Source organism: Equus asinus, chromosome 1, assembly GCF_041296235.1.
Source record: "Equus asinus isolate D_3611 breed Donkey chromosome 1, EquAss-T2T_v2, whole genome shotgun sequence".
Classification (NCBI taxonomy): domain Eukaryota; kingdom Metazoa; phylum Chordata; class Mammalia; order Perissodactyla; family Equidae; genus Equus; species Equus asinus.
The window spans coordinates 162,657,124-162,673,333 of NC_091790.1; the positions used below are offsets into that span (position 1 = coordinate 162,657,124).

The 16,210-nt window shown below is 44.1% G+C and overlaps 1 protein-coding gene across 1 annotated transcript in view; it reads left to right on the forward strand.

The window, feature by feature from the left end:
• Positions 1–16,210, forward strand: part of FKBP9 (FKBP prolyl isomerase 9) — a 40,121-nt gene that overhangs the window by 18,980 nt on the left and 4,931 nt on the right. Inside the window, exons 6-8 of the mRNA XM_014838703.3 lie at positions 1,878–2,023; positions 9,796–9,982; positions 15,960–16,105. Of these exons, the coding sequence (XP_014694189.2) occupies positions 1,878–2,023; positions 9,796–9,982; positions 15,960–16,105 (479 nt within the window). The remainder of the gene's footprint in view (positions 1–1,877; positions 2,024–9,795; positions 9,983–15,959; positions 16,106–16,210) is intronic.

Sequence of the window (16,210 nt, forward strand, 5' to 3'; positions counted from 1 at the left end):
AGGAACTAATGTCATTAATTTCCTAGGGCCTCCATACATATACAATGAAGTACATATACATATTCTAACATTTTAATTTTTTAGAGAAATGAGAGCTTGCTATATCCTGCACCGTCAAAACAGTATTCTTGATTATTTATTTTTCCAAATGAATTTTAGAGTCATTCCCTTCTCCGCTACACACTGCTCGGATTTTGATTGGAATTGTTTTAAAATTCATAAATTAGTTTGGGGGAGCATTGACGACTTCCCACTTCTCAGCTTTCCCATTGGGGAATATGATGGTTTTCCATTTATTTAAGTCTTCTTTTAGAGTTGTTCAGAGTTCTCTATACTTCAAGCCCACCCTGGTCCTCCAGTCTCTTCTGAGGCTCTTTCCGTCCTCTCAGCCTTGGCCCCTGCTGTTACCCCAGTGCTCTTCCCCTGTGCAGATTCCTGCAGCCCTCAGTGTCCACTGTCACTCCCAACCCTGTGGAACCTTTCCTGACTGTTCCCACCTGATGGCTCTTCCCTCCTCGGAGCTACCTGCCATCTCTCCCACTGCTTGGTGTCCCTTTACAAAGGACCCCATCTCGCAGGTGTCCTCTTCTTCTGGAATGCCTAGCGGTGGGCTTCGCTCTGCTGACGATCGCCAAATACCTGCCGGACGGGTAGTAACCTGGGGAAGGCGAGAGGCCTGTTCATGGCTAGAGGATGCTAGAGAGCCCAGCCTGTGTTCTTCGCTGCTGTGTTCCCATCCTGGCCCTCCTGGCTTGTATGGGGGATGAGGATGGAGTTGCTCAGTGGGGGGCTTCTCTCTTCAATGTGTGAGGGGGTACCTCTCCAAAGCCCCCTCTGGGGGACTATGCAGATAATCTGCCTCCTGGGTGAGGAGAATCATCTGTTATTACCATTTCTTCACGCTCCTTGGCTTTCTGGTTCTGAGGGATGTTGAGAAGGAAGAGCCCCTCAGGTTCTGCCTTTTCACCTCGTTGGCCCTGCTCAGCTGGCAACCTTCTCTGAGACAGTCATCCTCTGGCTGTGTTTGATGAGGTAATGGTGGAATGGACTGGCTTTTTCACCACGGGCTCTTGGCCACATTTGCACCAGGTAGAGGTGGGTGATGGGTGCAGACCACTGTGGTTCAGACTTTGGTAGTAGACGTGGCACATGAAGTTTTATTATTTCATCCAAGAATCATCAGGATTTGGGGAATTGATTCCTGTTCTCACTAAACTCACAATGATTGGACTCAGTTGGCAATTTGTGCAGAGGCTGGATCTCTCCACTGAGCAGAATGCTTGGGCCTCCTGCTAGTGGCAGTTGGGAAACCCAAGTGCTCACCAGAAGGCAGCTCGGTGAGCAGGGACTACGTTAGGGAGAGTTCAGGCTGGCTCTGGCAGAGACTGCAGAGTTGAATTGTTCCCAGTGTGTATGATACTTTCTCAGCAATCCGAATAGTCCTGTCCCACATATACAGATATTCTCCTCTTTAGATACTGGAGGTGTTGTCCTTATGACGCATTCTTAGTTTCTAATAAGGACCACCCTTGATGCTTCTTTCATTAACTTGACATGGTTACCAAGCATACAGTCCAATTTACATTAGCTACATTTCGGTGTGGTTGCCCCCTGTCCCCCGCGTCCTAGTCACAACCTGACCAAAACAGAGGGCTGGAGGGCTTGTTTCTGCAGGCGGCCGCTCCCACACTGTGTGTGGGTTCTTGTTGTTTGCCATTTCAGGGGAGCATGTTCCCAGGCTATGTCCTCAGATTCTAAGGTTCACCCTATTTCTGGGTCTGGAGGCCTCTGCGTTCCTGTTGCTGCTCATGGTACCGACTAATGTCCACAGCTGCTGTGGTGTCCCTTGTGAGGAACCTCTTTCTCTTCTTTTCCAGCTACTCCCGGAACCGCACCTTTGACACGTACATTGGGCAGGGCTACGTGATTGCTGGCATGGATGAAGGTTTACTTGGTGTCTGCATTGGAGAGAAGCGGAGGATTGTGGTGCCCCCTCACCTGGGGTACGGAGAGGAAGGAAGAGGTGAGCGGCCTTCCTAAGATTAAACTAAGCGGCACTGACGGGCTGCTTCCAGGCAACCTGGGCTTCTTGACAGCCAGAATGTTGAAGCGGAAGTGCAGCTTCAGACTTGAATGTCCAAATAACTCTTGTCTCTAGAGGTGCTCTTTTTATTTCCGTTGTTCTTCCTGCCCATTTTCCTTTTGCTTTTGAAATCTTTTTTTGTTTTTTTTGAGGAAGATTAGGCCTGAGCTAACTGCAGCCCATCCTCCTCTTTTTGCCGAGGAAGACTGGCCCTGAGCTAACATCTGTCCCCATCTTCCTCTACTTTATATGTGGGATGCCTACCACAGCATGGCTTGCTAAGCGGTGCCATGTCTGCACCTGGGATCTGAACCGGCGAACCCCCCGGGCCACCGAAGCGGAACATGTGCACTTACCAGCTGTGCCACCAGGCCAGCCCCTCCTTTTGAAAATTTTTAAACCTATGACAAAGTTGAAAGAACTCTCCAGTGAACTCCTCTTAGATCTACCAATTGTTAACATCTTGCTATATTTATTTTCTTTCTCTCTCTCTAAAATTACATTTTTGTTGTTATTAAGCCATTGGAAAGTAAATTGCAAAACCCTTGTGTTTTTTTTTTTGGCTGAGGAAGATTTGCCCTGAGCTGACATCCATTGCCAATCTTCTTCTTTTTTTCTTTTATGTGAGCCACAGCATGGCCACTAACAGACTAGTGGTGTGGGTCCACGCCCAGGAACCGAACCCTGGCCGCCTAAGTGAAGCATGCCAAACTTAACCACTAGGCCACAGGGGCTGGCCACAAAAACACCCTCCTTTTTTTTGGTTTTTGTTTTTTAACAACTTTATTGAGGTATAATTTATATACCGTAAAATTCACCCATTTTAAGTATACAATTCAGTGACTTTTAGTAAATGTGGTAAGTTCTACAACCATTACCATAATCCAGGTTTAGAACATTTTGTCACCCTAATAGCAAATTCCCTTTTAAAAATTATGCAGTGGAGCTGGCCCCATGGCTGAGTGGTTGGGTTCGCTCACTCCACTTCAGTGGCCCAGGGTTTCGCTGGTTTGGATCCTGGGCGCAGATCTGGTACCACTCATCAGGCCCTGCTGAGGCGGCTTCCCACGTGGCACAGCTAGAGGGACCTACAACTGGAATATGCAACTGTGTATGGGGGCTTTGGGGAGAAGAGGAAGGAAAAAAAAAAAAAGATTGGCAGTAGATGTTAGCTCAGGGCCAATCTTAAAAAAAATTATGCAAATAATATATGTTGACTTTAGAAAAAGATAGTACAAATAAACAAAGAAAACAAAAATCTCTCATAATCCCACCACCCAGGAATAAACATTGTAATGTGTTAGGCAGAATAGCAGCCCCACAAGATGTCGTGACCTGTCTCTTGAACCTGTGAATATGTGACCTTACGTGGTAAACGGGACTTTGCAGATGTGGTTCAGGTAAGTATCTTGAGATGGGGAGATGATCCTGTGTCGTCCAGGTAGCCTTGATGTACTTAAAAGAGTGTAAGAGGGAGGTAGGAAGTCAGAGAAAGGGGAAAATGCTAAGCTGCTGACTTAGAAGATGGATGAAGGGGCCACAAGTCAAGGAATGAGGGTGGCCTCGAGAAGCTGGAAAAGGCAAGGACACAGATTTTCCCCTAAAGACTCCCAAAGGAACACATCCCTGCCGATACCTTGGAATTAGACTTCTGACCTCCAGAGATAGGAGAGTAAATTTGCGTTGTTTTAAGCCACCAAGTTTGTGGTAATTTTTTATAGCAGCAATGGGAAACTCATACAACTGTGGAGTGAATATCCTTCTGTACTTCTGAGCATATGTGAACGTTTGTAGGTAAAAGGAAATACATAGCCACCTACAGTGATAAATACTCACAAAAAGGGGATCATCTCTACATGTTACTTTGTGATTTCTCTTTCCACCTAATTTGTTATGAGCAACTTTCTATCCCAACAGATATTTTTTTAACGGTTGCATAGTGTTCCAAACCATATTTTCTTTCTTAATTATGTTTTTTCTCATATACCATTTTTTGCTAACTTGCTTAGGAATGGTTGATGCAGTATTTATTTCGCTGTTTTATTCTTTTTGCTGGTGGGATTCTGACTGGCCTGGCTGGCTGTCCCCATTCATTTTGTTAATCCTCTTCTGACTTCTGCTGCTATATCATGTGAATCTTCAGCCTTTTCCCAGGAGGGTTTGTCCAGAGGATCTAAGAAACATCAGCTTGGTTGGAAACCAGGGTGTTCCATGGGGAAACATTTTTTTCCTCCTGACTTAAATTTCTGATTTATGAAGGCATAACAGATCACAGCTTAAAACACACTCAAGAAGCTCGCTTCACCACCTGTTTGTCCAGTGTCTGGATACTCTGTTGTTTCGTATCATGTAAATTTCTACTTCTAGCCAAGTACATACAGAAATAGCCAAATACTTTCTGAATGTTCGTGTTTCATTATGTCCTCAAGACTAATGCTTCCTTTCTCTAAAAAGAATGTATTGATGGAAAACATTTGTTTAAATTGTTTTTCTCTTTCTGGCTTTCTATCAAGTACGACACAGAACTCTGCAAAGAATTATATAAGGTTCTGGGAAGCATGCGAAGTCTCATAAATTTTCTGGGCATGAGGCTGCTTCCTCCTGAACCACATGTTGCTGCGGGGGAAGGCACGCACTGACATGTAACACCCAGGTGCTCTTATGTGGGGCCTGCCTCTGTCCTCTTTTGATGAGCACCCCTGGCCTCTTTGTGGGGTTTGCATAGGACCTAATGCAACTGACCTGAGAAGGGTGTCCGGACACAGAGGCAGTTTGTGGCTTCTTTGCCACATCCCACAAGCACACAGTATGCGTCCAGTAAATATTTGTGGAAGGAATGACATGCTGAGCTCTCCATGGGGTTTTCAGGCTCCATCAGCATTTCATTTTGTTGCAGTCATTTTTCCCTTCAGGGTTGCTAGAGGTGAGGGGGTGGACCTTCTGGAAAGGCTCTGGCCCTTTCTGCTCTCTGCTTTGTGTCCAGATCAGCCCTGGAAGTTAGGATGCTTGGATATGTTTGCAGCCCTGAAGGGGAGAATGGATTTTGCCCATGGGGTTTCGGAAGCATCCCTTTCAATGGTTTTCTGTGTCCCAACTTCCAAATCACCTTTTGAGCACTCTTAGGAAAGAGGACAGTGAGGAAAACAACTAATAGTTTACCCTCTGTGTGTCAGGGACTTCTTGCATATGAGCTCGTTCAAACCTTGAAACAATTTTTTGTTGAGATAAGAGGCCCATTGAGGTCCCAGAGCTCTTGGGGGAAACCCACAACTACCAGGAGCTGTAGCCTTTCACTTGGGCTGAGCTAGCCGGCTGCCTTTATTTTTTGTCATCTGTGTCTCTTCTGGAGGAGGCATTGTAGTGAAGAAAATTGAATGACAGCTTCTCCTTCAGTGAAGGGTTTGTTCAGATAGGAGACTGGTGTTGGGGCCTTAATGAAATGCTGGATTGCTTCACCTGTTGGCTGCTCCTCACTTACTCCTACACTGTAGATTTTTGTGGAAGGCAGAGTAAGATAATGGGAGTGGGCTGGGAGGGCTTCTGGCTGCCTGAGGCAGGCGGATCTTAGGGCTCGAGGTCTAGTCTTTGTTTTGCAGGCCCAGAAACTTCATCTACCCGTCCATCAAAGATTTGAGTGCCTTCATGACCAGGCATTGCTGTAGATGTCGGGGACTCAGCTGAGACAAGATGAACAAAACTCCCAGCCCACACAGAGCTTCCGTTCTTGTGGATGCCTCTATAGACATGTGTTTGTGGGTTAATTGGGCACGTTGGAAACTGACTTATGCTAACTGCCTGGGAGCTGACATGCAGTCCGGTTGCTCAATAGTTACTTGATTGGGTGTCATCCTCTTCTCTGCTGATCAGAATACTTGGGCCTGGGATCCTCTGGGACTGAGAAGCTGAGTTACTTATTAGGAAAGTGCTGGACAAGCTGATGGCACGGCCCATGGTGGTGGGTGATCCGTGTTCCTTTTTGCCCTGAGAAAGGCCTTTGAGGGGAGATTAAATTTGCATTGGCCAAGTGCCAGCAGGCCCTTGTCAGAGGCGTCCCTTTCTGGGCTCCATCCACCCATGTTTTCTTCAGAGAGGTTAATGGAGCTGGTCACGCTGTAGCTTTCTTTTCCACCAATCCCACCACATTGTAAGCGGCCTGCACCCTTGTCCTCCTCTTAGAGATGGGTTTTCCTCAGTCTCCTCAGCTGGTCACTTATAGACCGGTTAGCATAGTTTTCCTTAAACTTGGCTGCCTGTTGGAAACCCCTGGAAAGGTTTTAAAAAAATGCAAAGCCTGGTCCCACTCGTCCAGCGGTTCTCAGATGCTGATGTGTATCTCAGATGAGAATCACTTGGAGAGCTTTAAAATCGTGGAACCCGGCCATGCTGAGGGGGAAAAGGCCTGGCCGTTTGTATTTTTCCCAAGTTCTCCAGGACATTCTGACACCGCCTGAGACCTCTGCTCTACGTGAGCTGTATCCGAATCCCAGAGGAGGGCCAGGCATTGACATTATTTTTAATGCTCCCGGGTGATTTTTAGATGATTATATGATTTTTTAAATGTTATTCTGTGAATGTGGTTTATTACATTAATTGGTATATTTTTTAATTGTGGTATAATATACATGTTTACCATTTTAACCAGTTTTAAGTGTACAGTTCAGTATCATTAAATATATTCACAATGTTGTATAACTATCCCCACTGTCTATACCCAAAACCTTATTTTATTTTTAATTGAAATATATTTGACATATAGCATTGTCTACGTTTAGGGTATACAGCACGTTGATTTGGTACATTTGATACACATATATTGCAATGTAATTGTGGTTGTAGTGTTAGCTAGCACCTTTTTGCATCACATAATTATGGTTTCTTTTTTGTGGTGGGAATAATTAAGATCTAGTCTCTTAGCCCATTTGATGTATATAATGCAATATTGTTACCTCTAATCACTGCACTGTGCATTACATCTCCAGGACTTATTTATCTATCAGTTGCAAGTTTGTACCCTTAAACCACCAATTCCCTCACCCCCCATCCCCCAGTAACTACCATTTTACTCTCTGTTTTTACAAGTTTGGCTTTTTTTAGTTTCCACATATAAGTGAGATCATACAGTATTTGTCATTCCCTGTCTGACTTATTTCACTTATTGTAACGTCCTCAAGGCCCATCCATGGTTTCTCACCAAAACTTTTTCATCATCCCCAGCATAAACTGCATACTCATTAAACAATATCTCCCCATTCCCTCCTCCCCCAGCTCCTGGGAACCACCGTTCTTTCTGTCTCTATGAATCTGCCTGTTCTAAGTGGAATCATGCAGTATTTGTCCTTCTGTGTATGGCTTATTAAGCATAATGTTTTCAAGGTCTACCCATGTTTTAGCATATATCAAAATTTCATTCCATTTTATGGCTGAATAATATTCCATTGTGTGTTTATACCACATTTTGTTTATCCATCCATCCGTCAATGGATGTTTGAGTTATTCCCACCTTTGGCTGCTGTAAATAATGCTGCTGTGAACATTGGTATACAAATGTCTGTTTGAATCTCTATCTTTTGGATATTTACCTAGGAGAGAGATATTTTAACTTAATTTTTATCAAGATGCAATTCACATAACATAAAATTCACTGTTTTAAAGTGTACAATTTGATAAGTTTTAGTGTAATCACAAGGTTGTGCAGCCGTTACCACGATCTAATTCCAGAACATTTCATCACTCCAAAAAGAGACCCCATACCCATTGAGCAGTTGCTCCTCATTTCACACACACACACACACACCCTACAAGTCTGGTAATCACTAATCTATTTTCTGTCTCTGTGGATTTGCCTGTTCTGGACATTGCATATCAGTGGAATCATGCAGTATGATTTTGTGTCTGGCTTCTTTCACTTAGCATAATGTTTCCAAGGTTCATTCCCAGTTGATTTTAATGGATAACCAAGGTTGAGAAAACACTATTCTGGCCTTGCAGCCACTCGTCCCTGTTAGTGTGTGCTGGTTTCCCCCGTCGAGCTGCCCTTAGCCCTGGTTCTGAGCAACCTTCTTGAGCAACCTTCTCTGGCAGTCTGCAATAACTGGCTCCTGTGGGAAGGCACCTACACCCTGTTACCACTCACATCGGTAATTTCCCATCACAAGTGAATATCAGGCACCTGAGTTCTGCTATGAAAGAACAAACTTCTCTAATTACTACCTTAGTAGCTTTGTGCAGGCCCCCAAATCTGTGCCTCAGTTTATTCATCTGTAGATTGTGAATATGGGATTATAATGAGAATTAAATAAATTAATACATATAAGGCACTTAGAAGAGTGCATCCATTAAGAGTGTGTGTGCATGTGTGTGTGTGTGTGTTAGAGAGCAACCAAGAAACAGACACAGAAAAGTACATGGGCGGAGCATGGGTGGGGAGGAGCTATTGGTGTTCACATATCTCTATCTGAATTCTGTCTATAGCTGTATTATTTCTTTTTATTTTTTTATGCTTTTTTTTTTGTTGGTGAGGAAGATTGGCCCTGAGTTAACATCTGTTGCAATCTTCCTCTTTTTTTTTCCTCCCCAAAACCCCAGTACATAGTTGTATATCCTAGTTGTAAGTCCTTCTAGTTCTTCTATGTGGGATGCCACCACAGCATGGCCTGATAAGTGGTGTGCAGGTCTATGCCCAGGATCTGAACTGGCATATCCTGGGCCACCGAAGTGGAGTGTGCGAATTTAACCACTATGCCACCAGGCTGGCTCCTGTGTTGTTTCTTCAACAAGTTATATCATATCTGAGTTGGTTTCTTGTCTCTAAACTGCCAATGAAAGTGTTAATACATCCTTGATTCTAAGTAACACCCTTTACAAAATTTTCACCTTTAAACTTTTCTGAAATTATCTGAGGGTATATTTATCAACTGATGCATGTGTTTAAGGTGTCCCCACCTCCCCAGCCCCCTGAGAGGCTGTCATAAAATTCATGGAGCATCTGCTAGTCCTGGACTTATGGAAATGCTTACCCCAAGGTTGCTGCAGAGATTTAAGGAGAGCATGTATGTGAAAAATACTTTTTTAAACTGTAAAACATTATTCAGATGTGAGGTGATGTTTTCAAAAGTTGAGATAATGAAAAAAAGTATATTAATAATTTTGTGTCAAACGGAGGATGTGTTGTAAAAGCACGTTATGAACTGTTAGGCACACTATGTCACGAGGGGTGTATATGGGCCTGTTTGCCTAGGTGTTTTTTCCTATGACGATTCTCTTAGTTGTGTTTCTCTTGCCCAGTGATGGGGCTGGAGTGATTTTCATCTAAGCTGATTTTCTCATCTTACCTCTAACTTCTGGTAGGAGCGGGGTGAGCCTCAATTTGGCTGAGCTTTAGTTTCGTTATCTGTGACCAGCTGAGCCGTAAATCTTTCAGGCTCAATGATTCCATGGAGCATAACTCACATCTTGAATTGTAGTCCAAACTGTGCTCCTAGCTGGTTGTGTGACCCTGCACAAATCTTGCCTCAGTTTCCCCATCCATGAAGTGAGGGTTTGGGCAGTTCTAACAGCCCTTCCAGCTCCGTTCTCCCAGTATTCTCTAGGATTTCACAGCTGGGTCCCGTGTTCCTCGCTGGGGTCTGTGAGGAGGTACCTTGTGGTATTGGGGGACACATGTGCTGCTGGTTGGAGGGATCACTCATTCATTTCCCTTGTCCGTGCTATAGGGAATATCCCTGGCTCGGCTGTGCTGGTGTTTGACATCCACGTGATCGACTTCCACAACCCCTCAGACTCCATCAGCATCACCTCCCGCTACAAGCCCCCTGACTGCTCGGTGCTGAGTAAGAAGGGGGACTACCTCAAGTATCACTACAACGCCTCGCTTCTGGATGGGACCCTGCTGGATTCCACGTAAGGGCTGCCGGGACGGTGCGGGGGTGGGCCTGGCGGAGAGCTGTCATGTGTCCCCACCATTCTCATTTTCAGCAGATACTGGTTGAGAGCTTTCTGTCCGTGCCTTCCCCCCGCATAGCTCAAGCCTACGTCATACTCAGGTGCATTTTCCAAAGAGTTCCCTATGAACAGTCTCTCCTTGCTCCTATGCAGTTGTCTTTCTGAAAAACAGGTCTCATCTTATAACTGCTGTCTTTAAAAATTAACCCACAGATAAAGTTCACACTCCACAGTCTGGAGCATCAGGTGCTCTCGTCAGCTCCATTCTGCCTCGCCAGTCTCATCTTCTGCTGGGGCCCACCTTCCGCCTTCCAGGGCTGCCGTGTACAGTGGGGCAGGATGTGAACTGCTTACACCCTTCCTTCTGGCCAACTTCTAGCCTGGCTTAAATGTCCTTGCTTTTCTCAAACTCTTTCCTTAATTCCTAGGAAGGGTCAACTGCTCCCACTTCTGTTGCCTCATAATGTCTGACGTATACCTGCCTTGTAGTTATTTAGTTTGTTTCTATCTCTGTCGCTGGTCTGAATACCTTAGGGGCACCCAGCATGTTTATTCACATTTTTATTCCTTACACCCAGCCCAAAGCAAAGCACAAAGGGAGCATTTTGTAAATATTGGTTGATTGAGATGAATCTGAAAATGTGTTAATAGGAATCAACAGTATAAACTAACATCATGCAGATAAAAAGAGCTTTGCTTCTTGGGTATGTGATTCTTCAGTGTATCTGTATGTTAATACTATATTTTCTTCTCTGAGAAAGAAACATTTTCAGCCTTTCTTTACATCTCCACGTAAGTACATCCTTTTTTTGTATTGAGCCTGACTTGGAGTTCTAAGTTTGGTCTTGGGGAGAAAAAAGGGCTTCGTATAAATACGTATGCGCTGCTGCGTTTATTCTAGATGGGGAGGGCCTTCTCTCCCTCCCACCCGTCCCTCTGCCTTCCAGCTTCAGGTGACAGAGTGTGGTCGGAGAGAGCCAGGCACAGGGGGAGAGAGAGCCCTAGGGACATACTCTTCAGAGCATTCTCTCTGGTGCCCCGAGACCCTGTATACTAATACGTTTAGCGTACTTCAGCAAATCTAAAATGTGTTGTGTTGATTGTTAGAAGCATCATTTTCTGTATCTCTAAGAAAGTAAAAATATTGCCAAAAAAATAATGGTGTGCTGTCAATTATAAAATATATCCCAATTACAGAGATGTTACAATGTGAAAAAATATGCATGATATAATCAATGAAATAACATACTAGCTTCTGGAGCTCAGATTTACAGGGACCTGGCTTACAGCAGACCTCCTTGCGTCTGTGTTGGAAGCCCATGGAGGGCGGCAGGGAATAAGCCTAGCTTATAGCTGTTTGGTGGATCAAGTGAGTCTATGCGTGTGAAAATGGTCCACAAGGTTAGAACAGTCTGTGAGGTCCATGGCTTGCTGTCATTGCTCTTGCTCATGTTCCTACTCTTATCTGGTGCTCTTAGCGCTGTGGAAAGGGGAAGTGAGGGTGGGAAATGAACAAAGGAATTCCTTCTCAGTGAGTTCAGGATATGCTTCTCGAGTAGAGAATCGGTCTTCCTGCCTTCTGATGTGTTTGGTGGATTCGCAGTATTGTTGCAGAATGCCCAGGAGCCACGTGATGCTCCTTCCTCTGATCAGAGACTACATTCTGTACCAAGAGAGTCATTTGTATTATCCGGAAATCTACATGGAAGAGCAGTGTCCAGCTGTCTCTGCTGGTCTCTTCTGGGTGTAAGCTTCAGAATAATGGGATAGTGGGAAGAGTGGCGGGCATCTGCCTACCTGTGTTGGGGAGAGGAGCCCCTTCTGGAAGGTGGGACCTGGTCCCGCTCCAAGCCCCACGTGGGCTCTATAAACAACAAGGCAGGTGCTGCTATGGGCGCTGGTTCCTGAGGGCTGAGAGGGTAGAGGGGAACAGGCTCGGAGAGTCAGAGAGGGCAGCCCGCAGGCAGGAAGCAGGAAGCCTGTGATGAATGGGAAGCTGGGAATGCCAGAAGGAATGAGGTGAATGTCTGAGAGAAAAACTGGCAAAAAATAAAAATAAAAATAAAAGGATAACCTGAGGAAAAAGAATCAGTGGGGTTTTCAGGGTTGACACATGAAAACAAATTGTTTGCTTGGAGGATTTTCTTAATGTGTGTTCCAACTGCCCTCAGAGGGGAAGAATGAACATTCATTATTTGATAACTAAATGAGTTCTTGAATATTCTGTAAGACTTGGAAACCGAGTAGTCCCATGGGAGATCCCCATGGTCCTTGGAGAAAGGCAGTGGGAGGGCACCTCTGTGGTGCTGACAAAGGAGGGATTGTGTGTGGGATGGGACTGGGGACATGCCCTCTCGCAGGCCTTCAGCCAAGGCCTCCAGTGCCAGAATTGGCTTTGTTTTGGTTTCGTCCTAGGTAGGACAAATGCCGTCCTGTTTTGATTTGCTAGCCCCAGAGAATCAGCCTGGCCCTGGGAACCAGCTTGAAGAGAGAAAGAGGCAGCAACTCTGCACCCAAGGGAGGCTGGGAAGCCTGAGAAGGGGATGTGACCCAAAGGGGCTGTCCCTTCCATGTTGTCACCACCTGGTGGTGGGCATCAAGGGGCTCCAAGATATCGGGGAGGCTCTTGTTCCTCGGCATTGAGGAGCATTCCCATTGTTTGCCTTCAGAAAGTGGTAGGAATGCCATAGGTTTGGAAATAGATTTGCTTTCAGTAGTGACTGAGGTGATAGAGCCAGCTCTTATTTATCCGGATTCTCTGGGGACCATGGGCATCAAGGATAATTAAAACTTGGAACCACAAAGACCCTGAATAGCCAAAGCAATCTGGAGAAAGAACAAAGCTGGAGGCATCACGCTCCCTGATTTCACGATATACTACAAAGCTATGGTAATCAAAACATTATGGTGCTGGCATATAAACAGACGCATTAGATCAATGGAACAGCATAGAGCCCACAGATAAACCCACACAGATATGGTCAATTAGTTTACAACAAAGGAGGGAAGAATATACAGTGGAGAAAGGATAGTCTCTTAATAAATAGTGTTGGGAAAACTGGACAGCCACGTGCAAAAGAATGAAACTGGACCACTATCTTACACTGTATACAAAAACTAACTCAAAACGGATTTAAGACTTGAATGTAAGACCTGAAACCATAAAACTAGAAGAAAGCATAGGCTGTGAGCTCCTTGACATCAGCTTTAGCAATGATTTTTGGATCTGATCCAAAGGCAAGGGAAACAAAAGCAAAAATAAACAAATGGGACTACAGCAAACTAAAAACCTTCTGCACAGCAAAAGAGACCATCAACAAAATGAAAAGACAGCCTGCTGAATGGGAGAAGATATTTGCAAATCATATGTCTGATAAAGAGGTTAATATCCAAAATATGTAAGAACTCATATAACTCAATAACAAAAAAAATCTGATTTAAAAATGGTCAGAGGATCTGAATAGACATTCTTGCAAAGAAAACACACAAGTGGCAAACAGGCACATGAAAAGATGCTCAACATCACTAATCATCAGAGAAATGCAAATCAAAACCACAATGAGATATCATGTCACACCTGTCTGAATGGCTATTATTATCAAAAAGACAAGAAATAACAAGGCGAGAATGTGGACAAAAGAGAACCCTTGTGCACTGTTGGTGGGAATATAAATTGGTGCAGCCACTATGGAAAACGGTATGGAGGTTCCTCAACAAATTAAAAATAGAGCTACCATGGGGCTCGCGCCGTGGCCGAGTGGTTAAGTTCGCGCACTCCGCTGCAGGCGGCCCAGTGTTTCATTGGTTCGAATCCTGGGCGCGGACATGGCACTGCTCATCAAACCGCGCTGAGGCAGCATTCCACATGCCACAACTAGAAGGACCCACAACGAAGAATATACAACTATGTACCGGGGGGCTTTGGGGAGAAAAAGGAAAAAATAAAATCTTTAAAAAAAAAAAAATATAGAGCTACCATATGATCTAGCAATTCCACTGCTGGATATCTATCCAAAGAAAATGAAAACACTAATAGAAAAGATATATGCATTCCTATGTTCGTTGCAGCATTATTTACAATAACCAAGATATGGAAATAACCTAAATGTCCATTGATAGATGAATGGATATATATGTGTGTGTATATATATATATATATACACACACACACCCACACACATACATACACAAGAAATACTACTCAGCTATAAAAAGAGTGAAATCTTGCCATTTCAACCAGATGGATGGACCTTGAAGGTATTATGCTAAGTGAAATAAATCAGAGAAAAATAAGTACCTCTTAATTTCACTTTTATGTGGAATCTAAAAAACAAAACAAACAAACAAAACAAAACCGAGACTCATAGATACAGAGAATAGGTTAATGATTACCAGAGGGAAGGAGAGTTGTCGGGGGGTGGGGGGCAAAATGGGTGAAGGGGATTAAAAAGTATGAACTTTAGGTAGTAAAATAAATAAGTCATGAGGATGTAATGTACAGCACAGAGAATGTAGTCAATAATATTGTATTCATTTTGTTTGGTGACAGATGGTATCTAGACTTTTTTGTGGTGATCATTTTGCAGTGTATACAAATGTTGAATCATTATGTTGTACACCTGAAACTAAAATAATACTGTGTCTCAATTATACTTCAATTTAAAAAAAAAGGATAATTAAAACCATGGCCCAAGTTAAACTCTCAGTTATCTTTCTAGAGTCATAGACTGTTACAGACACCAGCACTTTACACCCTCAAGGCATGCATTTATTGAGCTCTTTGTACGTCCTCTTTGCTGTGCCAAGCATAATGTATTATTTACTATTTAGACCATTCCCTGTGCAATAGCTATTATTATCTCCATTTTATAGATGAGGAAACTGAGAGATTACCTTTCCCAGGGTCAAATTAAGTGGCAGAACCAGAATTCAAACTCAGGTCTTGCTGAATCTAAAACCCAGAGTTTAAAATTTGTTTTTTAACTTTTTATTAAGATTATGATAGTTTACAACCTTGGGAAATTTCAGTTGTACATTATTGTCAGTCATGTTGTGGGTGCACCCCTTCACCCTTTGTGCCCTCCCCCCACCCCCCCTTTCCCCTGCCAGAGTTTTAAATTTTAACTACTTTATATATTTTAAAAATTCTCATGAAAATTCCTGACTAGAACACTGACTAAAACTTAGAGAAAAATGGCCAGAGCAGTACGAAGAACATTTTTTCCCCTAAACCGTTGCGAGTAGGTTGCCACCATTGTGTCGCATCACCCCTGTGCATTTCCCACAAACACAGACATTTTCCTACATAACTCAATACATACATTAAAATCAGGAAGTTAACACTGGATACTTTACTACCTTTTGATCCTCAGACCCCACTTAAGTTCTGCCAAATGTTCCTGTGAGGTCTTTTATAGCAAAAGGATCCCATTCTGGGGCCTGGCCCGGTGGTGCAGCGGTTAAGTTCACACGTTCTGCTTCTCAGCGGCCCAGTGTTCGCCGGTTCGGATCCCGGGTGCGGACATGGCACCGCTTGGCACACCCATGCTGTGGTAGGCGTCCCACGTATAAAGTAGAGGACGATGGGCATGGATGTTAGCTCAGGGCCAGTCTTCCTCAGCAAAAAGAGGATTGGCAGTAGTTAGCTCAGGGCTAATTGTCCTCAAAAAAAAAAAAAAGGATCCCATTCCCATATGTTCCAACGCTCTGGAATTCTTCACTCGATTTTTACCTTGACACGCTTGAAGATTTCAGGCTGGTTGTTTTGCGAAATACCCCTCACTGTGGGTTGTCTGACGTTTCCTCCTGGCTAGATGGGGCTCTGTATCTTTGGAAGTGCAGTGGCATGCCAGGGAAGCGATGTATTCTCATAAGAACACTCTCAAGTACCAACGGGTCGGCGACCTAACCAGGGCCTCTTCTGTTTTGTTTTCAGGTGGAATTTAGGCAAAACGTATAATATTGTTTTGGGGTTTGGACAAGTCGTGTTGGGAATGGATATGGGTCTCAGAGAGATGTGCGTTGGAGAGAAACGGACGGTGATCATTCCACCCCACCTGGGCTATGGGGAGGCCGGCGTGGGTGAGTAAGCGACAGTGTTAAAGGGTGTTTGGGGCACGTTCACCGTCTGAATTTTGTGGTTTTTGGGGTGCTGTATTTAAAACCACAATATGCTGCTTCCGTTTT